Genomic DNA, 18539 nt, shown 5'->3' on the forward strand with positions numbered 1-18539 from the left:
AATATCCAACTTTTTTATTTCTAAAATTAATAATAAATCAGTGCTTTAATTGAATTTTAAAGTTAAACTGATGTTTTATATGTTTTAAAGTTACACAAAAAATTAATTATTAATTAGACGGTTTATTCATATATATTTATTTATTTTATCATGCTACAGAAATAATCAAATGAAATTTTAAAAATTTTGTATAACATACCAATGCAGCAGCCCCACCAAAACCTGGTTATTATTTATTACATCCTAACTTCAATTTCATAATTTCCACAGGGATGAGAAAGATTAAAAAAAAAAAAAAAAAAATCCAAACCAGAATTACCATCCTTCAAAAAAACAAACTAAAGTTTACAAAGAGGCTATCCCTGAAGCCGTGTATCAGAAAACTTAAAAACTTCTTTCTACTTTTCACAACTACCAAAGACTCTTACCAGTAATTTTCATTCTAGACTTACTGAAATCAAATCCAACCTTCTATTTCCTTTGTATCGTTGGATCACCAACACTGATGCCGTTGTTGAGAAATCACAAGAAGCCAATAAACTCCCAACAGGGCCCAGTTCAGGGTATTCGTTCCTCCCACTTAGAGCTAAGGCTACTTCACCTTCAGGCATTCGACCCACCAAGAAAAGATTGCACCGACTTACCTCACGAATCACGCCAATGGTTTCCGCTGCATTTCCAACAACCTTCTCTTCATAAAATATTGAATTCTCAGCTGATGCCTTCTGCTTAAACTGATTAAGGAAGTCCGAGTCTGACAATCCCAACTGGCTCGTTGAATTGCCATCATCAGTGTCTACTCTTACGATCTCTCCTACACTCGTAGATCCAATTAAGAAGTGAATGAAAGTCAAAGTAACACCTGGGTGCTCAGCCATTCGAGCCCCATAAGCAAGTGCTTCCCTGTCATCATGACCACCAAAGAAAAGGGCTGTAATGTTATAAGAAACGTTGCTTGCAGTTACCTGAGAAGTTCCACCCAGACCACGATCAACTAGAATTCCAACAGAACATGATGCATGCTCAAGAACCCTCTGGTTAACCCAGCGAAAGTCAGTTCTAGTAGTCTCCAAGGAACCATCCAGTCTCTGATGCTTGTGAAATGGAAGAATTATAATTGCTGCCCTCTTCAACTCAGCACTGGTACAAATGTCCTCGTGTATGTCAGACATTGAAGAGATGGCAGTCATAGGACGGACAGAAACCTGGCTCAATTGCTGAAAAGCCTCAAATGCAACAACTACATGATTGGGTCGGTTCTTATTCCAGAAAGGTAACCCATTTTTCCTCACATTATGGACCTTTAATATAGCTGAGGACCTTTCAGAGAGCTCCATGAGGTGCATCACATATGCACAAAGTCCATCATGCTTCACAATTCCTCGTGAAACCTCAAGTAGATTTATTATTGTTGGGATGTTTCTGGCACTATGGAAACAGGCAAGGAGTCGAAGTTGACTTTCCGGATTTTTCCTTTCAATAGTCCTGTGCTTGTAGTCATCTGATCTCTTTGCTCTTCTTGCTGGCTTATATGCAGCCATGACGGCTGGAGTTGTTATGAAGGTTGTAAAAAGAGCCATTAATATCATAATAGCAAAAGTCTGATCATTGAGAACCTGAAAATACAACAGCTAAATTACTTTGGAAGAGTTGAAAAACTAAATATGATCATAATCATTTATCATATTAGCAAAAAACTGAGTTTACCTTTCTATCTTTACCAATGTTCAGAACAATGAGTTCCACCAATCCCTTAGTATTCATGAGGAACCCCAATGCTACAGCCTCACGAAGAGGCACTTTGCAAGAAAGAGTCACAACAACAGTGCCAACAATCTTCCCGAAACATGCTGTGAAAATGACAAGAACCAGAAGACCCCAGGACTGGAGCCCTTTAACTGAAGCAATATTTGTCTTCAGTCCACTAGACACGAAGTACAATGGCAGGAACAGACCAGATACGAGATCCTCAACTTTCTCCACAAGAGCACCAGCAAATGGTCCTTCCTTTGGGATGAGAACTCCAATGACAAATGCACCAAACATCGCATGAATTCCGATTGCATCAGTTACAAACCCAGCAGCCAGAACAACACCCAAGGTAGCACAAATATACATCTCTCCAACTGGCTCACCTTCATGGCATCTTTTAGACATCCATCTGAACACTGGGGGAATGATGATAATTGAACAGATTACAAAAATGCAGCCACCCAAGAAGACCCATAATGAAACAAGGGGAGAATGATTGGACCCAGATAAGGCAACCGCAAGAGCAAGCAGAATCCATGCAGCTACATCATTGACAGCTGCAGCTGACATAGCCATTCTGCCAACATCTGTGGTTAGAAGCTTCAATTCAGCCAAGATACGAGCTAAGACAGGGAAGGCAGTAATTGAAAGTGCCACACCCATGAACACAAGAAATGAGGCACCACCTAAACCCTTGGATATGGTTGCCTTGAGGATAAATGAAGAACCAATTCCTAATGCAAAAGGGAGACTAATTCCAGCAATAGCAATACAAAGTGCCTGCTTTCCAGTACGGCAAAGCGATCTCGGATCTAATTCTAGGCCAGCAAGAAATAAAAAGAAAATGAGGCCTAGGTTTGCCAGAGTATCTAAAACTGTGAGACTTTTAGGTGGAAATACAACTTGCAAATACTGCTTATTTCGACCCAGAACTGATGGCCCAAGTATAACTCCTCCCTATCAAATGAGCAAAGCAAAGTCACTAACATTAGCGTAGAATAACTGTTATGCTCTTGCTGCTACTATATGTAAAAACATTAATTTGATGCAGCATGATCTCATGGTTTCTATAAACCTCATATAAAGATCATACAATTAACAAAAAATAAGTAGCTCATTCTGTAAATTAGTATGCAGAAATCACTGTAACACAGTTAATTCAGGGCTTGAATTACAGAAGAAGAAACTGAGAGAATGAGAAAACTAAACAAAAACTGAATTAGATCTTGAAAGACACAAGAATATCCAAAAAACACCTCAAAGCACCATAGCCAAATGGACCGTTCAAAATACCGAGAATGATAAGTTCATTTTCTAGTTCATTATACCGCAATACAAAAAGCTGGAAAATTGAATCTTAAAGCTTGTGAAAAATAACAAACTGAAAGAAGAGCAAGGAGCTATGATACAGGATTAGCATGGGCAACAAACAATGAAATTAAATAAGCAACATGCACAATTTTTTATTTTTTTTGGAAATGAAAATAAGCAACATGTACAAGTGGTCGATAAAATTTTTCTCTCTCATAACCATATTCGTACTAAAAATTCATGCAACTTTGGATATCTATAGCAAATTTTTAAATAGTTTTATCTTAAATGATTAGTTGATAAAACAAGAAATTTGCTCGTTCAAACTAATTATGAGAGACATATAACATTTTTTTAGTATAAACTGCCATAGCCATTAATTGATTCTATTTGACATTCCTTAACTCATCATTTGAGTAAACCAAGAACGGACACATTAAAAATAGACTTAGTTCTTGCATCTCTTATTGTCATGGTATATTATTGAAATGGTCAATGGAAGCATATAATGTCACTCTACATGGTCCAGACAATGTGGAGTCATTGGGATAAAAAAACCTCATAAAACCCACTGGAGTGCTATTGTTTTGCAAAACTCTAATGGTAACAATTTATTTGTGAACCTTCAATTTGTATATCCCGCCAAATATATTGTGATTACACTATTTTTCTTTAAACTTTGTGTGTGGTAATCTCTTATAAGAAGACTTAAGTCCAGAGAGAGTTTTACCTTTTTTCCCTTTGAACATCAAAAGGCATATTAGTTTGGTTATGCCTAAATTGGGAAAGAGGCACTGTGCAATTCATGTGAAAGTGAAAGCTTAAAACCTTTAACTAAAGGTATTCTGTTGGATCTCTAACCTCTCACCTTATTTATTTTTATATTTTCTCTAGTTGTTTTCCTGCTATTAAATTTTAATATACTCCATATTAGTTGAAGAACATATATACCCCTCCTAGGTAATTATTTGCAACAACAATCATCAATAGTATCTGATCTGGGTTAAACAGAGTAGTGATCATGCATAAAGATACACGAAAGACCGGGAAAAATGAAAAGGAAACTCACAATGATCTCTGCGATAACACGTGGCTGTCTCAGGGGCCTCAGAAGAAAAGCAAGACCCCGTGTGAGAACAATTACCAGGCATATCTGTAAAATGAGAAGAGGAAGCTCAAAATCAAGCGGGTTATCACCCTGGAAGATGCCATTTGATGTAGCCTTCATTGGAGGTGGACATGTTTGTTCTGCTGTAGGACTGACAGCCATTTCAAGAAAACAGTGCCAGCGAAAAACAGTAATCTTTCACTTCTGTTCCTGCTAACAGAGGTATATTTCAGACTAAATTCTATATAAATAGTTTTAAGAAAAATTCAAAGCGAAGCAACAAAAATATTGTCATGCTAAGCCACCGAGATGCTAGTAATTATTATTGAATTCAAGTTCAATTCAATTTGGTGTTTTTGTCATTTTTTATTGATATGTGGGAACACAAATGCATAGTTGTGACACTAAAGATAGAAGTGAAGTTTATTTAATTATGCATCAGAATGAAAATTATGATTGCTTGCCATATATTAAACAACTAAGAGCTAGGAAATAAATTCAAATATAATTGGTTTGAACCAAAGGCAATATAAATGCCTATTTATTAAATAGGCAACTAAAGAAGTGCAACTTCCTGCAGATATAAAATGCATCTTCAAGGCACCTGAAGTTTAAAGTTTTCAATAGCTCGACCTACATTAATCCTCTTACGGATTTTGTCAGATTATTGCTAACATTTCTACAAAACTTAACATCTTGTCACTGGGACAATTTCTTTTGAAACGTTTTGTTCAATTGTTCTTTCATCTTCCCATGATCTCCTGGCGTACCAAACAGAGCTGCGCTCTAGAACAACATCAACTGTGTACAAACTAGACACATACAACTCATATTCGCCAGCTCGCTTTTCAATATTTCAAGTTCCACCTCCAAAAAAATTACAGATCACACACTAATATTAACTACTAAAAAATGCGATATAAGAACTCTGGCTTCAAGAAAATTTAAGAACCGACTGATAATTAAAGAAAAAGAAAAGAAGTTTTTTTTAAAAAAAAAAAAATTCAATTAGCGGCAAATATGATGGCAATACCCAGACTGTAACGGCTCCGGAAATTTAAATGAAATGTATGTATTAAAAATCTCAAATGCAGAAGTATAATAAAAATTTTGATTAACATCTCTTACACAATAACCAAAACGTACTCAAAATATGAAGGAACAAACTAATTACAAGAGATACTCGAAACAAGAACTATAAATATAATTATGAAGTCTTTAGGTGTCCCCTTCGCCGTCTTCCTGCGGAATCGGCTCGGGAACAACGTTTTCCTGATCTGAAATGGTTAAATAAGGAATGAGCTACACCAGCCCAGTAAAGACATCACATTATCTCACCGCCACGGAAGTAAAGGTGGGTAGAAAACAAAAATGACAAATGGAGTATAATTTATAACAAACTCGTTTATTAACATAAAAACCTTTATTGTCCACTTACCTCGGTGAGATTCATAAAAACAACATATGAAAGCGATAACATTATCATCATAATGAAATCATATAGACTTTACAACATAACACTTACCACGCCTTTGCATTTCAATTATTAAACAACATATTTTCCTCATTTACCAGCCTACTAGTATCAATGGGGATCCATAGGGGGTCCCCGCTACCCGTGAACTATTAATATTACAACATGATTCCAGGGTCGTCTCCATACCTCGTCCGGTATGGGCGCCAAAACCATGAACCTCAATACCCCGTCCGGTATGAGAGTGAAACGGGCCGTCCCCATACCCCGTCCGGTGTGGGCGTCAAAACACATAAAGTCTCCATATCCCGTCCGGTATGAGAGACCACGTTCCCGGTAGGGTTCCCTACGGATCCGGTCCGTACTCCATCTCCCAGGATATCTAGTCAGGCTATCCACATTATCCATTTATCAATTCACATAACCTTTTTTCCATTTTCCTTGGTCTCAATTATCCAATCATACACAAACACGTAAACCAATAATGAACACCAAATAAAACAACACAATATCGGGTTCACCATAATTCAAACCATAATAAAACAACCCTAGGGCCCTCGGTGGGCCAAAAAATCACGAAAAACCGAGACTTACCGACGGCAGTACTCTCAGGTGCGGCGGCTCATCCGGCGTGAGTTGCGTTTTGATGTTTGGCTCCGATCAATCTGTAGAGAAAAGAACAGTGATCACAGCGGTATAAAATTTGCATCGAACGGAGGCCGGGAAGGGACTCATCGGAGGCAAAAACAGAGGGGGGTCGCGGCGGCGGCGCCGGACTTCGGCTGGGTTTTCCGGCCGTTTGGTCGGTGGTTTGGCTCCAGTTTGGCCATAGGCGGACTCAACATCGAAAAACGAGACAAGGGGAGAAAATTTATCTTGATTGGCGGTCGGAAACCTCTCCGGTGCGGCGGCGGGTGGCGGCGGCCGGCTCCTCCGGCGTCTGGTTCTTCTTCTCCGGCGAGGCACTGGCGGCTAAGGTTTTGTGGTCAGGTGTGGGTGGGGTTATTTATACAATTTGCCTTTTAATCTCAACCGTCCATCAAGATTAAATCTGGACCGTCCGATCGCGATTTAATTGGAATTAAATCTGGGCCGTCCATCGCGATGCAATCTGGGCCGTCCGTGCCTGATTGAATCTGGGTCGTCCGTACGCGTGAATCTGGGCTGTCCGTGCGCACGTTTGATCTGGGCCGTCCGTGCGTGCGGGAACAGATCTAGGCCATCCGATCGCACGCACGCAGATCGCCCACGTGGCCCGTTCCATGTCAGCATTTCCTTGCCACGCGGCGTGTCCTGGTTGGCCGGGGCTGCTGACGTGGCTGCTGATGTGGCACAACTTTTCTAAATTGCGTTTTGACCCCCCGGTTTCCGATTTTCTTTTCAAAAATACCTCCAGAATCCAAATTTTCACCCATTTTTTTTAAAATCCATTTTAATTAAATCCAAATAATATTTTTACCCAATTTTATCATTATTATTATTTTTATTTTTATTAAATTAAATAAAAATTTAAAAATTTCAAATACAAAAAAAAAAAATAATAATAATAATAAAATTAAAAATACTCTGGGTGTTACACAGACGGTGAAGAAATCAAATATCAATAACTAAGCACTTTAGCAAGCTTAATCAAGAAATATTTGGGATAGGCTCGACTAAAGCGGTTAAGCTTCGATGGACAATGGTTTTCTAAAATGGAAACACCAAAGAGGCGGCATTCTTGTAGGTTACTTATAACTTGCCATTGAAGGAAAAATCCCACAGAAAACCCATCGGATAGTGTATGCAAGGCTTATACTCCAGTAAACGACCCATAGAATGAATATTCGTTCTCAGATGTTAATCCAAAACGAGAAATGGAAGAACCAAAAAGAAACAGAAAAGAAGAAATCACGTACCTGTTTGCTTTGCAGTGATAGCTATTAAGTTGAAATGGCACGATGCATAGTACCAAAAAGAAGGCAGAGAGAGTGATGCGAATGAATCAAGAAGAAAGGGGAGAAGAGGAATTATGAGCAGCTGGGAAAAGAGAATGAGGAATTTGAGGAGTATGATATACATTGGTGCTTGTTTATATGAGATAGGGAAATAGAACCAAATCAAGATCGGTTTTCGACTTTTGAGCAGGTGCAGAAAACTGCAATCCAATTCAAGATAGGACTCTTTACTTCCATGCTTTTTGACTTTTTGTACCCTTTAGTCAACTGTAGCAGCCATTCCCTGCATTTGTCTTTTCTGAGTTTATTCATCCACCTCCATCTATCAAATTATGTGGTATTTTCGTCTTTTTATAATTCTCTTTCCTAGTTTAAAATTTAAAAAAAGGAATATTCAAAACATAAAAATGCTTATTTTATGCGGTATAGTTTATAAATTGGTATCTTATAAATTTAAATAAAAAAGTCCTTTAGCTTTTTTATGTCGAATTTATTTTATAAAAATAATAAAATTATATGTTTTTTAATCATTTTGTAACTTTTTAATTTATAATTTTTTATATTCATTACTTACTATTTATATTAAATTTATAAATAAAAAATTACGTAAAAAAAAACTAATTTTCACTTTTTTTAAAAAGTTATAAATTTTATTACCTTATAATTACAATATATTTTTATTATGATATAAAATTCTTTTACTCTCAACATGGAAGATAAACAATGTTTAATGGGTATCTGATTTTTTTTTTTTTTTAACATCTTCCCTCTAACGCTATAATCAATTACAAGAGAGAAGATATTCTAACACAAAAAATTATTATGATAACAGTGTATTACCTGTAATTTAAGACATAATATAATTTATGTGGAGATTTTTATAAAATAATGTGAAATATAAAGCTGAATTCAGAAATTTACAACAAATTAAGAGAAGTTATATGTAGTTTAGGGGGCTCTTCACCTATATCTTCTTTGTTATTTCTATTTTTCACCAAGTTTGGTTTTCTAATTGTGATAACTTAAAGAATTTTCACCTTAAGTGAAATAATATATATTTTATAGATTTCCAAAATATCAATCCTCCTAAAGGTCCTTATTTTTGTATAACGTTTGACACTGAATTCTTAGCTTTTGTCATGTCTTTTTATATTTTTTATTTCAATAGTCAATACAGATTATTTATTTATTATTTTATATAACTGCATTTCATAAAGTATTTTCGATCCATAATTCAACTTTATAGATAAGAGATTTCAAATTGTAAGATATCAGCTTGTTGTTATTTATAAAAGAGATTAATTTCACATGTAAATAGTTTTAAAGAGTAATGGATCAGTTCATTATCAATTCTAAGATAAGTTAATCTTATGGATGGGAGGTATCATAATGTACGAGATTGACTCCTTGTGGTTCTAAGTTAGGTAAACTTTGAAAATGATAGGTTTTCAAATGTAAGAGACCGACCTTGTAACCTTTAGTAAGAGAATAATTTATCATGAATTGATATTTATAGCAATAGTGTAAACAAATTCAATTATAGAGAGGAAATTAAATAGATGTTATATCCCCAAATTTAAAAACATCGTAGACTCTTTAGAATATAATTGTTATGTCCCTAACTTAGAGGCATAAAACAATTTTCTTGAATATAATTACTATGTCTCAAACTCATAGTGCAATTTCTATATCTTAGACCCAAAAAATTCTCAATTTTTTTACATTTTTTATGTCTTCATTTTTTTATTCATTGTTTTAGGAAGCTTTAGTGCAGTGCTAACATTTTACTTCATTTTTTGATTTCCTTCTTTTTTTCTTTATTCTTTATCTTTATTTTAATTCTCTAATTTCTTTCCTTTTTTTTACAACATTACATTTAACAATCTAATGATAAAATTTTCAACAAACATTATATAATAATGGAATTATTTCTCCAATATCTCTTTTTATTATCTTGTTTTTTATTGTTTATAAAAAAACTCTCTCCTTTTTCATAATCCATTCCATTTAGAGCAATTATATTCTAGAAAAATCATAAGTAGTCTTCTTTTTATAAAAGCTCAAACCCTTATTCGGGATTTAGAGCGTGTAACTCAGTAATAATAAGATAAATAATACTGAAATTTATTATTTAATGGAAGTAATTAATATTCTTAGGTTACATTCCTTACACATTACTTAAAATACCCAATAGAGTTATGAGAATACTTTTGAAATCTAAACGAAAAAAAAAACATAAAAAAAAACAAATATGGTTAACCTCTACTCGAAACTGACAAAGCGGAAATGAAAAGTTTTTAACTAATCTCTTGCTGTTCAGGATCCGGATCTTGGTCGTCTTGATCTGAAATGATTAATAAGAAAGGGATGAACTAAACTATCTCAGTAAGAATATTAACGTCTTACCACTAATACGACGAATTAAAGGGTTATAGAAAACATAAAACAGCAAATGAAGCTCATTCTTAATGAAACTCGAATGTTAATGCATTCATTATTCGTTTAACTGAAAACGTTAGCATTTTCTTGACTAGTTTGTAATTTCTCAAATACCGTTCATTAAAATAAAAACCAAAATCACAATCTAACAATATACATTTCAATAGGCATACAACATTTGACTCCTCCCTTTCCCAACCGAATTTTTTACCGTGTTCATCTCTACACTATCATTTTACTCTTCCCTACCAGTGTCACTAGAGGTCCATAGAGATCCCTACTACACGTGGATGCGAACATTTCCTTTATAATTAAATGACTGTCCCCGTACCCCGTTCGGTAATAGGCGCCACAACAAACAATCGCCTCAATATCCCGTCCGGTATGAGTGACACTTATAAACTCTCAACCTATTTCGGTATGGGACTTTCCAGCCTCGTACGGCTGAGGGTAACAACCACGGTAGGGTTCACCCTATGCACCAAGTCCATACACTCTTACCCATGACACCCGGTAAACCCTTTTCATCCAACCACATTAGTCCACGCATATTATTTCTTTCATTTTCTATTTGACCCCAAATGGCACGTACACCCGCATCCCTAAGTAAGACAAGAGTACGGAATTCATATTTCAAAATATGTGAATGAAATAAATAAATATACATCATGATGACCAAAATATATCATGAACAAAATAGAACAACGAAAAACATAGATTAAGATAAATAGATTGCAGTAGGTTAAAATAGAACAAATAAACAAATATACACAATAAAGCGACCGAATAAATAATCAACACAATTAAGCAAGCATGGACTGACCGATTATTGGCTTCTTTGACAACCTGTACTTAATTAATCAACAGATCGTCAATTATCTAAAATGTTTGTTTATATTAATTAGCTTTAAGTTTGTTATAACATGGAAAATGGGTGAGAGATTCTTAGCTTGCGTTGGTATCCAGAACATCGCCTTTTTTTTCACTACGATTCTCGACGATTTTCAGATCTCGAATTTCTTGGAGTTTCATGATAAAATTGAACGTACGTCAAGATAGTGTGAAAATATGCAAGAAACAACAAAAAAGGCAAAAATCACACTGGGAGGTCGGGTTGGAGTTCTGACGCGGTGGCAACGTCGTGCTCTGCCTCCTGGTCCGCCTTCTACGATGGCTCTTCCTCTCAATCAGACCAGTTTTAACCGGTCCTTGATGGAAATCTATTTAAATCATGTTAAGGGGTATTTCTTGGCAAAGGGCGGGGTAAAATGAATGCTTATCAGTGGTTCCGGTCCTCTGGTGCGATGGCTTAACCGAGCTTTACCATTTCTTCCTTACAGTTTATGGTTTTTCTTAGTTATCCTGCATCGAAAACACATTAGACAGCTAAGGGCAGAGAAACAAGGAGAACGAGAAGAATTTTTAGCCTACTGAAGTGTTTTTGGCATTCTGGCACGGTGGCATAGGGGTTTCTCCGGTGGCTGTGTCTCCTTCTGGCTTCCTCTCTTTTTCTTCTCCAACTTTAGGTGTCGGCTAGGGTTAGGGTCTTGACGGAAGAAATGTTTAAATACCTCTCTTCGATCGATCCCAGCCGTCTATTCTATGAGAGGTAGAGGCACACGAGCCATCCGATCGTGCCTGTTTAGGAAATCAATATGGGTCGTCCATCAGGGCTTGTGTGGGGCATCAAGAGCCGTTCAATCGGGGCCTATTCGAGGAATTAATCTGGATCGTTCATGCGTGCGGGAATGGATATGGACCGTTCGATCACCTTGGCTTCCAGATTGCTTATGTGGCTCCTGCGTGGAGCTCGTGTCAGTATGTTTGACACGCAGTGCATCCTGACTCGTCGTGCTATTGACATGGTCGTCCTACATGACCCAACTCTTTAATTTACAGAGTGGCCCCGTTTTTTCAAAATTTTTTCAAGCAAACCCCCTTTTATTTACAAATTGGTACCAAATTTTCAAATTGTGTTTCAAAATGGTACAAAATACATATTTCTCAAAAAAAAAAAAACATAAATAAAAATTAAACTCATATATTTTAATTAGTAGAAAAAAAATTAAATTTTAATATTACGAGCCTAATCCATGATGTAGCACCCGGAAAGGAGAAAAAAAAAAAAAAAAAAAAGGGGGCCACGTCAGCAGCCACGTCAGCAGGCCCGGTCAGCAGTCCCGGCCAACCGGGGCCTGCCACGTGGCAAGACCGCGTCACTCCGAAAGGAGCCACGTTGGCGATCCGCGTGGGTGCGATCCGACGGCCCAGATCAATCGCGCGATCGGACGGCCCAGATTCAATCGCAGGGACGGCCCAGATTCAATCAAAAACGAACGGCCCAGATTAAAACGAAATGAACGGCTGTGATCAAAAGGCAAGGGGTTATAAATAGAACCCCCACACCAGACCACAAACCCTAGCCGCCCGCCGCTCGCCGGAGAAGACGAACCAGAGGCCGACCGCCGCCACCCGCCGCCGCACTGGGGAAATTTCTGACCGCCGATCGAGGTAAATTTCATACCCCCGACTCGTTTTTCTCTGCTGATTCCTCCTATGGCCAAATTGAGGCCGAAATCCCGGCCAAACGGCCGGAATACGCGGCCGAAACCCAGCGGCGCCGCCGCGCCCCTCTCGGTTTTTGCCTCCGACGAGGTCCTTCCCGGCCTCCGTTCGATGCAATTTTTATATCACCGTGATCACCATTCTTTTCTCTACAGGTTGACCGAAGCCGAATCACCAAAACACGAACCTCGCCGGAGAGCCGCCGTACCCGAGAGCGCCGCCGCCGGTAAGCTCCGCTTTTCCGTGATTTTTGGCCCCCCGGGGGCCCTAGGGTTGTTTTCTGACAAGGACCAATGCGAGTGTGGCCGAAAACAGCCAACCCGAGGCGACTCGCCGCCGCCAGCGGCGGCGCCGTCGCCGGAGCACGGCGGAGCCGCCGTGCCGGAGTTGCGATTTGGTCCGAAAGGGGCCCTGGGCCTAATTTGGATTTTTTTTGGAACACGTGCAGGTATTGTTAGTGTGTTTCAGTTCCCCGGGAAAAATTCAGGGAAAATTAGGGACGGCCTGCAGGCGCACTGTGAATCGTATTCGGATCCCGAAAACAAGTAAGGACCCCTCACCCTATTTCCTATCACGGTATTAAAGTTCAAAATGATAAAACGGTATTTCTTGAATTAACGCATGTGTGAAATTGCTCAAGGTTGCTAATGGAGCCCGAGTCTAGTGTGATTGATGATTTACTGTTATTTGGCCTGTTTTACAGCTTTAAATGCATTATGAGGTTTGATGTGTTCATTCTATAGTTTCGAGTGCATATATTACTGTTTTATTAATTATGGGTTGAATGACTGAAGAACTGATACTGTATGTTGTCTGTTCGGCATGAATTACGATTTGCTTGTTTAAATGTGAATTGATGATGCTTATTGAGGAAAAGGGAAATGAAACATTGTATAGACTGATAATTGTATGATGGGGTCAGCCTGACTAGATATCCTGGGAGATGGTGGACGGACCGGGTCCGTAGGGAACCCTACCGGGATTGTGGTCTCACATGTCGGACGGGGTATGGAGATCTTATGGTTTTGGCGCCCATACCGGACGGGGTATGGGGACGGCCCGTTTCACCCTCATACCGGACGGGGTATTGAGGTTTATGGTTTTGGCGCCCATACCGGACGGGGTATGGGGACGGCCCTGGAAACTGATTATGAATGTTAAAGGTTAACGGGTAGCGGGACCCCTATGGACCCCCATGGATACTAGTAGGCTGGTAAATGAGAAAAGAATATGTTGTATAATGATTGAATTACAAAAGGCGTGATAAGTGCTATGTTTTACAGCTTATATTATTCCATGTTTGTGATAATGTTATTGTTTTCTTATATTGTTTCATGAATTCCACCGATGTAAGTGGATGGTAAAGGTTTTCATGTTAATAAACGAGTTTATTGCAAATCATGCTCCATTGGTCTTTTGTGTTTTTCTACCCACCTTTACCTCCGTGACGGTGAGATATCGTGATGTTCTTACTGGGCTAGTGTAGCTCACTCCTTATTTAACCATTTCAGATCAGGAAGACATGGTTCCCGAGCCCGTTCCGCAGGAGGACGACGAAGGGGATACCTAGAGACTCTGTAGTCATACTCATAGTTTTATTTTTGAGTTTCTCTCTTAGTTAGTTTAATCTTTTATATTTTAAGTACGTTTCTGGTTTTTCGTGTAAGGGATGTTAACTGAAATTTCGATCTCGCTTCCGCATTTGATATATTTAAATCCTCATTTCATTTTAATATTTCCGGGGCCGTTACACATGGACTCGGGATGTTACAACTCTCTCCACTAAAGAAAATTTGGTTCCTCAAATTACCGCCTCCTAGTCAAACAATTGAGGATACCTAGTCTTGAAGTCTGATTCCAACTCCCAGGTGGCATCGTCCTGTGAGTGATTTTTCCATATAACCTTGATATCTTTGTTGCGAAGCACCCTACGCTTTCAGTCCAAATTGTTAACAGGTACCTTCTCATAAGATAAATCATCCTAAAGTGGAAGTGGCTTGTAAGATAAAACATGTGAGGGGTTAGTGTTATACTTGCACAACATTGATACATGAAAGACATTATGGCCTCTGAATAGTTCTAGAGGCAGTGCTAATATGTAGGCGGATATTCCAATTCTGTCCAAAATCTCAAATGATCTGAGGAACCGAAGATTTAATTTCTCACTCTTTCAAAACCTGGTGATGCCCTTTAGGGGGTGAATTTAAAGAACACTCGATTGTCTTTCACAAATTCTAAATCTCTCATTCAAGTGTCTGCATAACTCTTCTGTCTACTCTGGGCCGTTTGAATATTTTTCTTGATTTTGGCAATTTTGTTGTGGTCTCATCTACCAAGTTTGGGCCAATCAATTTTCTGTCACCTACTTCCTCCCAATAAATTGGTGATCTACAGGGTCGACCATTTAATACTTCATACGGAGCCATACCAATACTTGTCTGATAATTGTTATTGTAGGTGAACTCTACCAGAGGTAGATAATCATCTTAATGCCCTATGACATCTAAAATACAAGCCCTGAACATATCCTCCAGTGTGTGGATAGTTCATTCTAATTGTTCATCTATCTGAGAGTAGAATGTTGTACTAAGAGATAATTTCATTCCCATCACTTGTTGAAGACTTGTCCAAAACCTAGTGGGTCCCTGTCTAATACTATTGTCATTGAATTTCCATACAGTCTGACTATCTCCCGAATATAAATGCTAGCTACCTTGTCCAATGGATCTATTATTCTAATAGCTAGGAAGTGGGAGGACTTAGTGAGTCAATCAACAATTACCCACATCACATCATGTCCCGAACATACCTTAGGCAATCTTATTACAAAGTCCATCGTGATATGTTTCAAGTTCTATTCTGGAATTGATAATGGCTGAAGTAACCCGCTCGGACGTTGATACTTTGCTTTAACCTATTAGCATATGAGGCATTTAGAGACAAAATCAGCAATATCCATTTTCATCCCGCTCCATTAAAATCGGAGTCGCATGCTTTATTACATCTTAGTGTTTTCTGGGTGCATAGTGAACTTCAAACTATGAGTCTTTGTCATGATATATCTTTTTAACTCATTATCACTAGGAATACACAACCTATTCTGAAACCTGAACAACTCATCTGTAAAAACTCAGAACTCTAAATTTAAATCATGTTCTATATCCTTTCTGAGAGCTACTAGAGTGGAATCGGCTAGTTGAGCCTCCCTTATTCTCTAGATTAACTGGGGTTGGACTGCTAAATGAGATAAACATGTGGCACTTTTCAAGTTTTAAAATTGTATATGTTTTGTGGCCTTTATCATCCTGCACTGAGAGACCATTATGTGAGCTAACATACCTGCATTGTTCATGCTAAGAGCATCAACTACCACATTATCCTTGCTCAGGTGGTACAAGATCTTACAATCATAATCGTTAAAGAGTTTTATCTAACGCCTCTAATGAATGTTGAGGTCGTCTTGGGTGAATATATCTTTGAGACTTTTATGGTTCGTATAAATTTCAAATATTTTTCCGTACAAGTAATGGCGTCAGGTCTTCAAGGCATGGATAATTGTGATAAATTCCATATCGTGGGTGGAGTAATTCTTTTCATGAACTTTCAGCTGTTTGAACCTATAAGCTATGACCTTCTTGTGTTGCATCAAAACGTAACCCAACCCTTGGTAGTATGCGTTACTGTATATTATATATCCACATGTTCCATTTGGTAGAGCCAACACTGGTGCATTATTCAATCATTTCTTGAGTTTTGTAAAGCTTCTTTCACATTCCTCTTTTCACTCAAACTTGACATTTTTCTTTGTGAGTCGTGTCAGGGGGCTGTTATACTTGAGAACCCTTTTAAAACCTACGGTAATACCCTGTCATGCCCAAAAAACTTCTAATTTTATTAACTGATGTCAACTACTTCTAACCCATCACTACCTCAATCTTTTTGGGATTCACTGACACTCCATTTTTCGAGACTACATGCTCAAGGAAGGAAGTCTGCTTAAGTTAGAATCCACACTTACTCAACTTTGCATATATCTTCTTTTCTTTGAGAACATGTAAGACTTAAGTCAGATGTTGGACGTGTCCTTCTCTGTTATTAGAGTAAACCTGGATATCATCAATAAAAACTATGACAAACTGGTTCAAGAATGGCCTAAAGATCTTGTTCATCAAATCCATAAAGATTGCAAGCGCGTTAGTCAATCTGAACGATATAACAAGGAACTCATAATGCCTATACCGTAGTTTGAAGGCCGTCTTAGGAATGTCTCCTGCCTTGATCTTCACCTAATGGTATTTTGAACATAGATTGATCTTAAAAAAACTTTAAGCACCTAGTAATTAATCAAAAAGGTCATCAATTTTGGGAAGAGGGTACTTGTTCTTAATTGTGACTATATTTAATTCTCTGTATTCTATACACAATCTCAAGAACCTATCACTTTTTTTTGCGAACGTAACTTTGACACTCCAAGGGGATATACTGTGTCGAATAAACCCACTATCCTGTAACTCTTTTATCTATTTTATCAGTTCTTCCATTTTGACACAACTCATTCGGTATGGGGCAATCGAGATGGGTTGGGTGCCAGACTGAAGATCAATGATGAATTCAACTTCTCAATCTACTAGTAGTCCTGGTAGTTCATTAAGGAATACGTTTAGGAAGTTTCAGATAACAGGGATATCTTGAATACAAATCTTTTTTTTGGTTTGCTTAATGCGAAAAGATAACAGTTAAATTAAAGGCATTCAATAAATAATATAGCTACTATGTGCCAATAATATTTAACATTTTATTAATTAGTGAAAGACTGTTCATTAGAAATGTTGAATACAAGCTTCTTGTGATAACAATCAACAGTAGCATGATACGTCGGTAACCGGTTCATCCCCAGGATTACATCAAAATTCCTCTTATCTACTGCTATTAGATCTATGCTCAATTCTTTACCTGTTATCTCTACGATACAAGCTTTGTATATAACATTTTTCAATGATGTTCTATTCCCAAGTATAGACACTAATAATACAGAATCAAGACATTTAGGTAATACATTTAAATTTTAAGTAAAATCATGTGAAACAAAATAATGTGAAATACTAGTGTCAATCAAAATATGTGCAAGGTATTTGCATGTAGTATACATACCCTATAAATCTGGGTTGGCTTCGGTATTTTATTGGGTGAGTATATAGACTATGTTCTGGACCACGGGTTTGGTCTGATTCTGATTTCTCAAGCACTCTTTTGCGTACTGTTGGGCACTCTTGTATATGCGACAAATGTTATTGAGACAATAAAAGATCCGTCTCCACAATCCTTACAACAGTGCTAGTAAATATTATCGCGTCCTACTATCGAAGCTTGGGAGGAGCCTGAGGTGCGAGTCTTAATCTCTTGTTCAGTTAGTTCAGTTTAGTAGGTGTTGATCTGCGATGCGGAACCGGGGGCCTAGAGTTGCCCACTACTGCAGAAAAGATGCGGATGTTCCTTTCTATTAACTGTGCATTGGCTAAGACTGCAGAATAAGTATCAATCTTAAATATATATAGTTGCTGTCTGATCTCATGGCGAAGACCCCGTTCAAACCCTTTTTCCTTCTTGCCTTCATCTGTCATGGTTTCAGGGGAGTGCCGGCCTAACTCCAGGAATTTTCGAGCGTATTCTAATACTGATAAATCTCTCTAGAACAGGTGTGCAAACTCTATTTTTTTTAGATATCAAAGATGTTTCGGAAGATACTCAGCATTGAAGGTTGCCAAAAACTATTCCTAGATGACTGGAGTGGTTAGAGTAGCTTGCTTAAACTGTCACCTCACCTACGAGCATATAAGTAGCAAGGACAACCTTCTGTTCAGGAACCACCCCAAGGGTTGTGAAGACCTTCTCTATCTCTGCTAACCAATATTCAACTTCTTCAAAAGTGGATGCTCCTGCAAAAGTAAATGGG

The 18539-nt window shown here is 37.9% G+C and overlaps 1 protein-coding gene across 1 annotated transcript; it reads right to left on the reverse strand.

The window, feature by feature from the left end:
- Positions 1-202: 202 nt before the first annotated feature.
- LOC110825927 (cation/H(+) antiporter 18-like) lies at positions 203-7855 on the reverse strand. Its single transcript, XM_088217836.1, has 4 exons — positions 7544-7855; positions 4133-4381; positions 1708-2709; positions 203-1616 (listed from the first exon to the last, which is right to left on the reverse strand). The coding sequence occupies exons 2-4, from the start codon at positions 4331-4333 to the stop codon at positions 438-440; spliced, it is 2382 nt and encodes a 793-aa protein (XP_088073962.1). The 5' UTR covers positions 4334-4381; positions 7544-7855; the 3' UTR covers positions 203-437.
- Between the last annotated feature and the right edge of the window lie 10684 nt (positions 7856-18539).

Source organism: Carica papaya, chromosome 4 (genome assembly GCF_054855325.1).
Source record: "Carica papaya isolate Zhongbai chromosome 4, ASM5485532v1, whole genome shotgun sequence".
Taxonomy (NCBI): Eukaryota; Viridiplantae; Streptophyta; class Magnoliopsida; order Brassicales; family Caricaceae; genus Carica; species Carica papaya.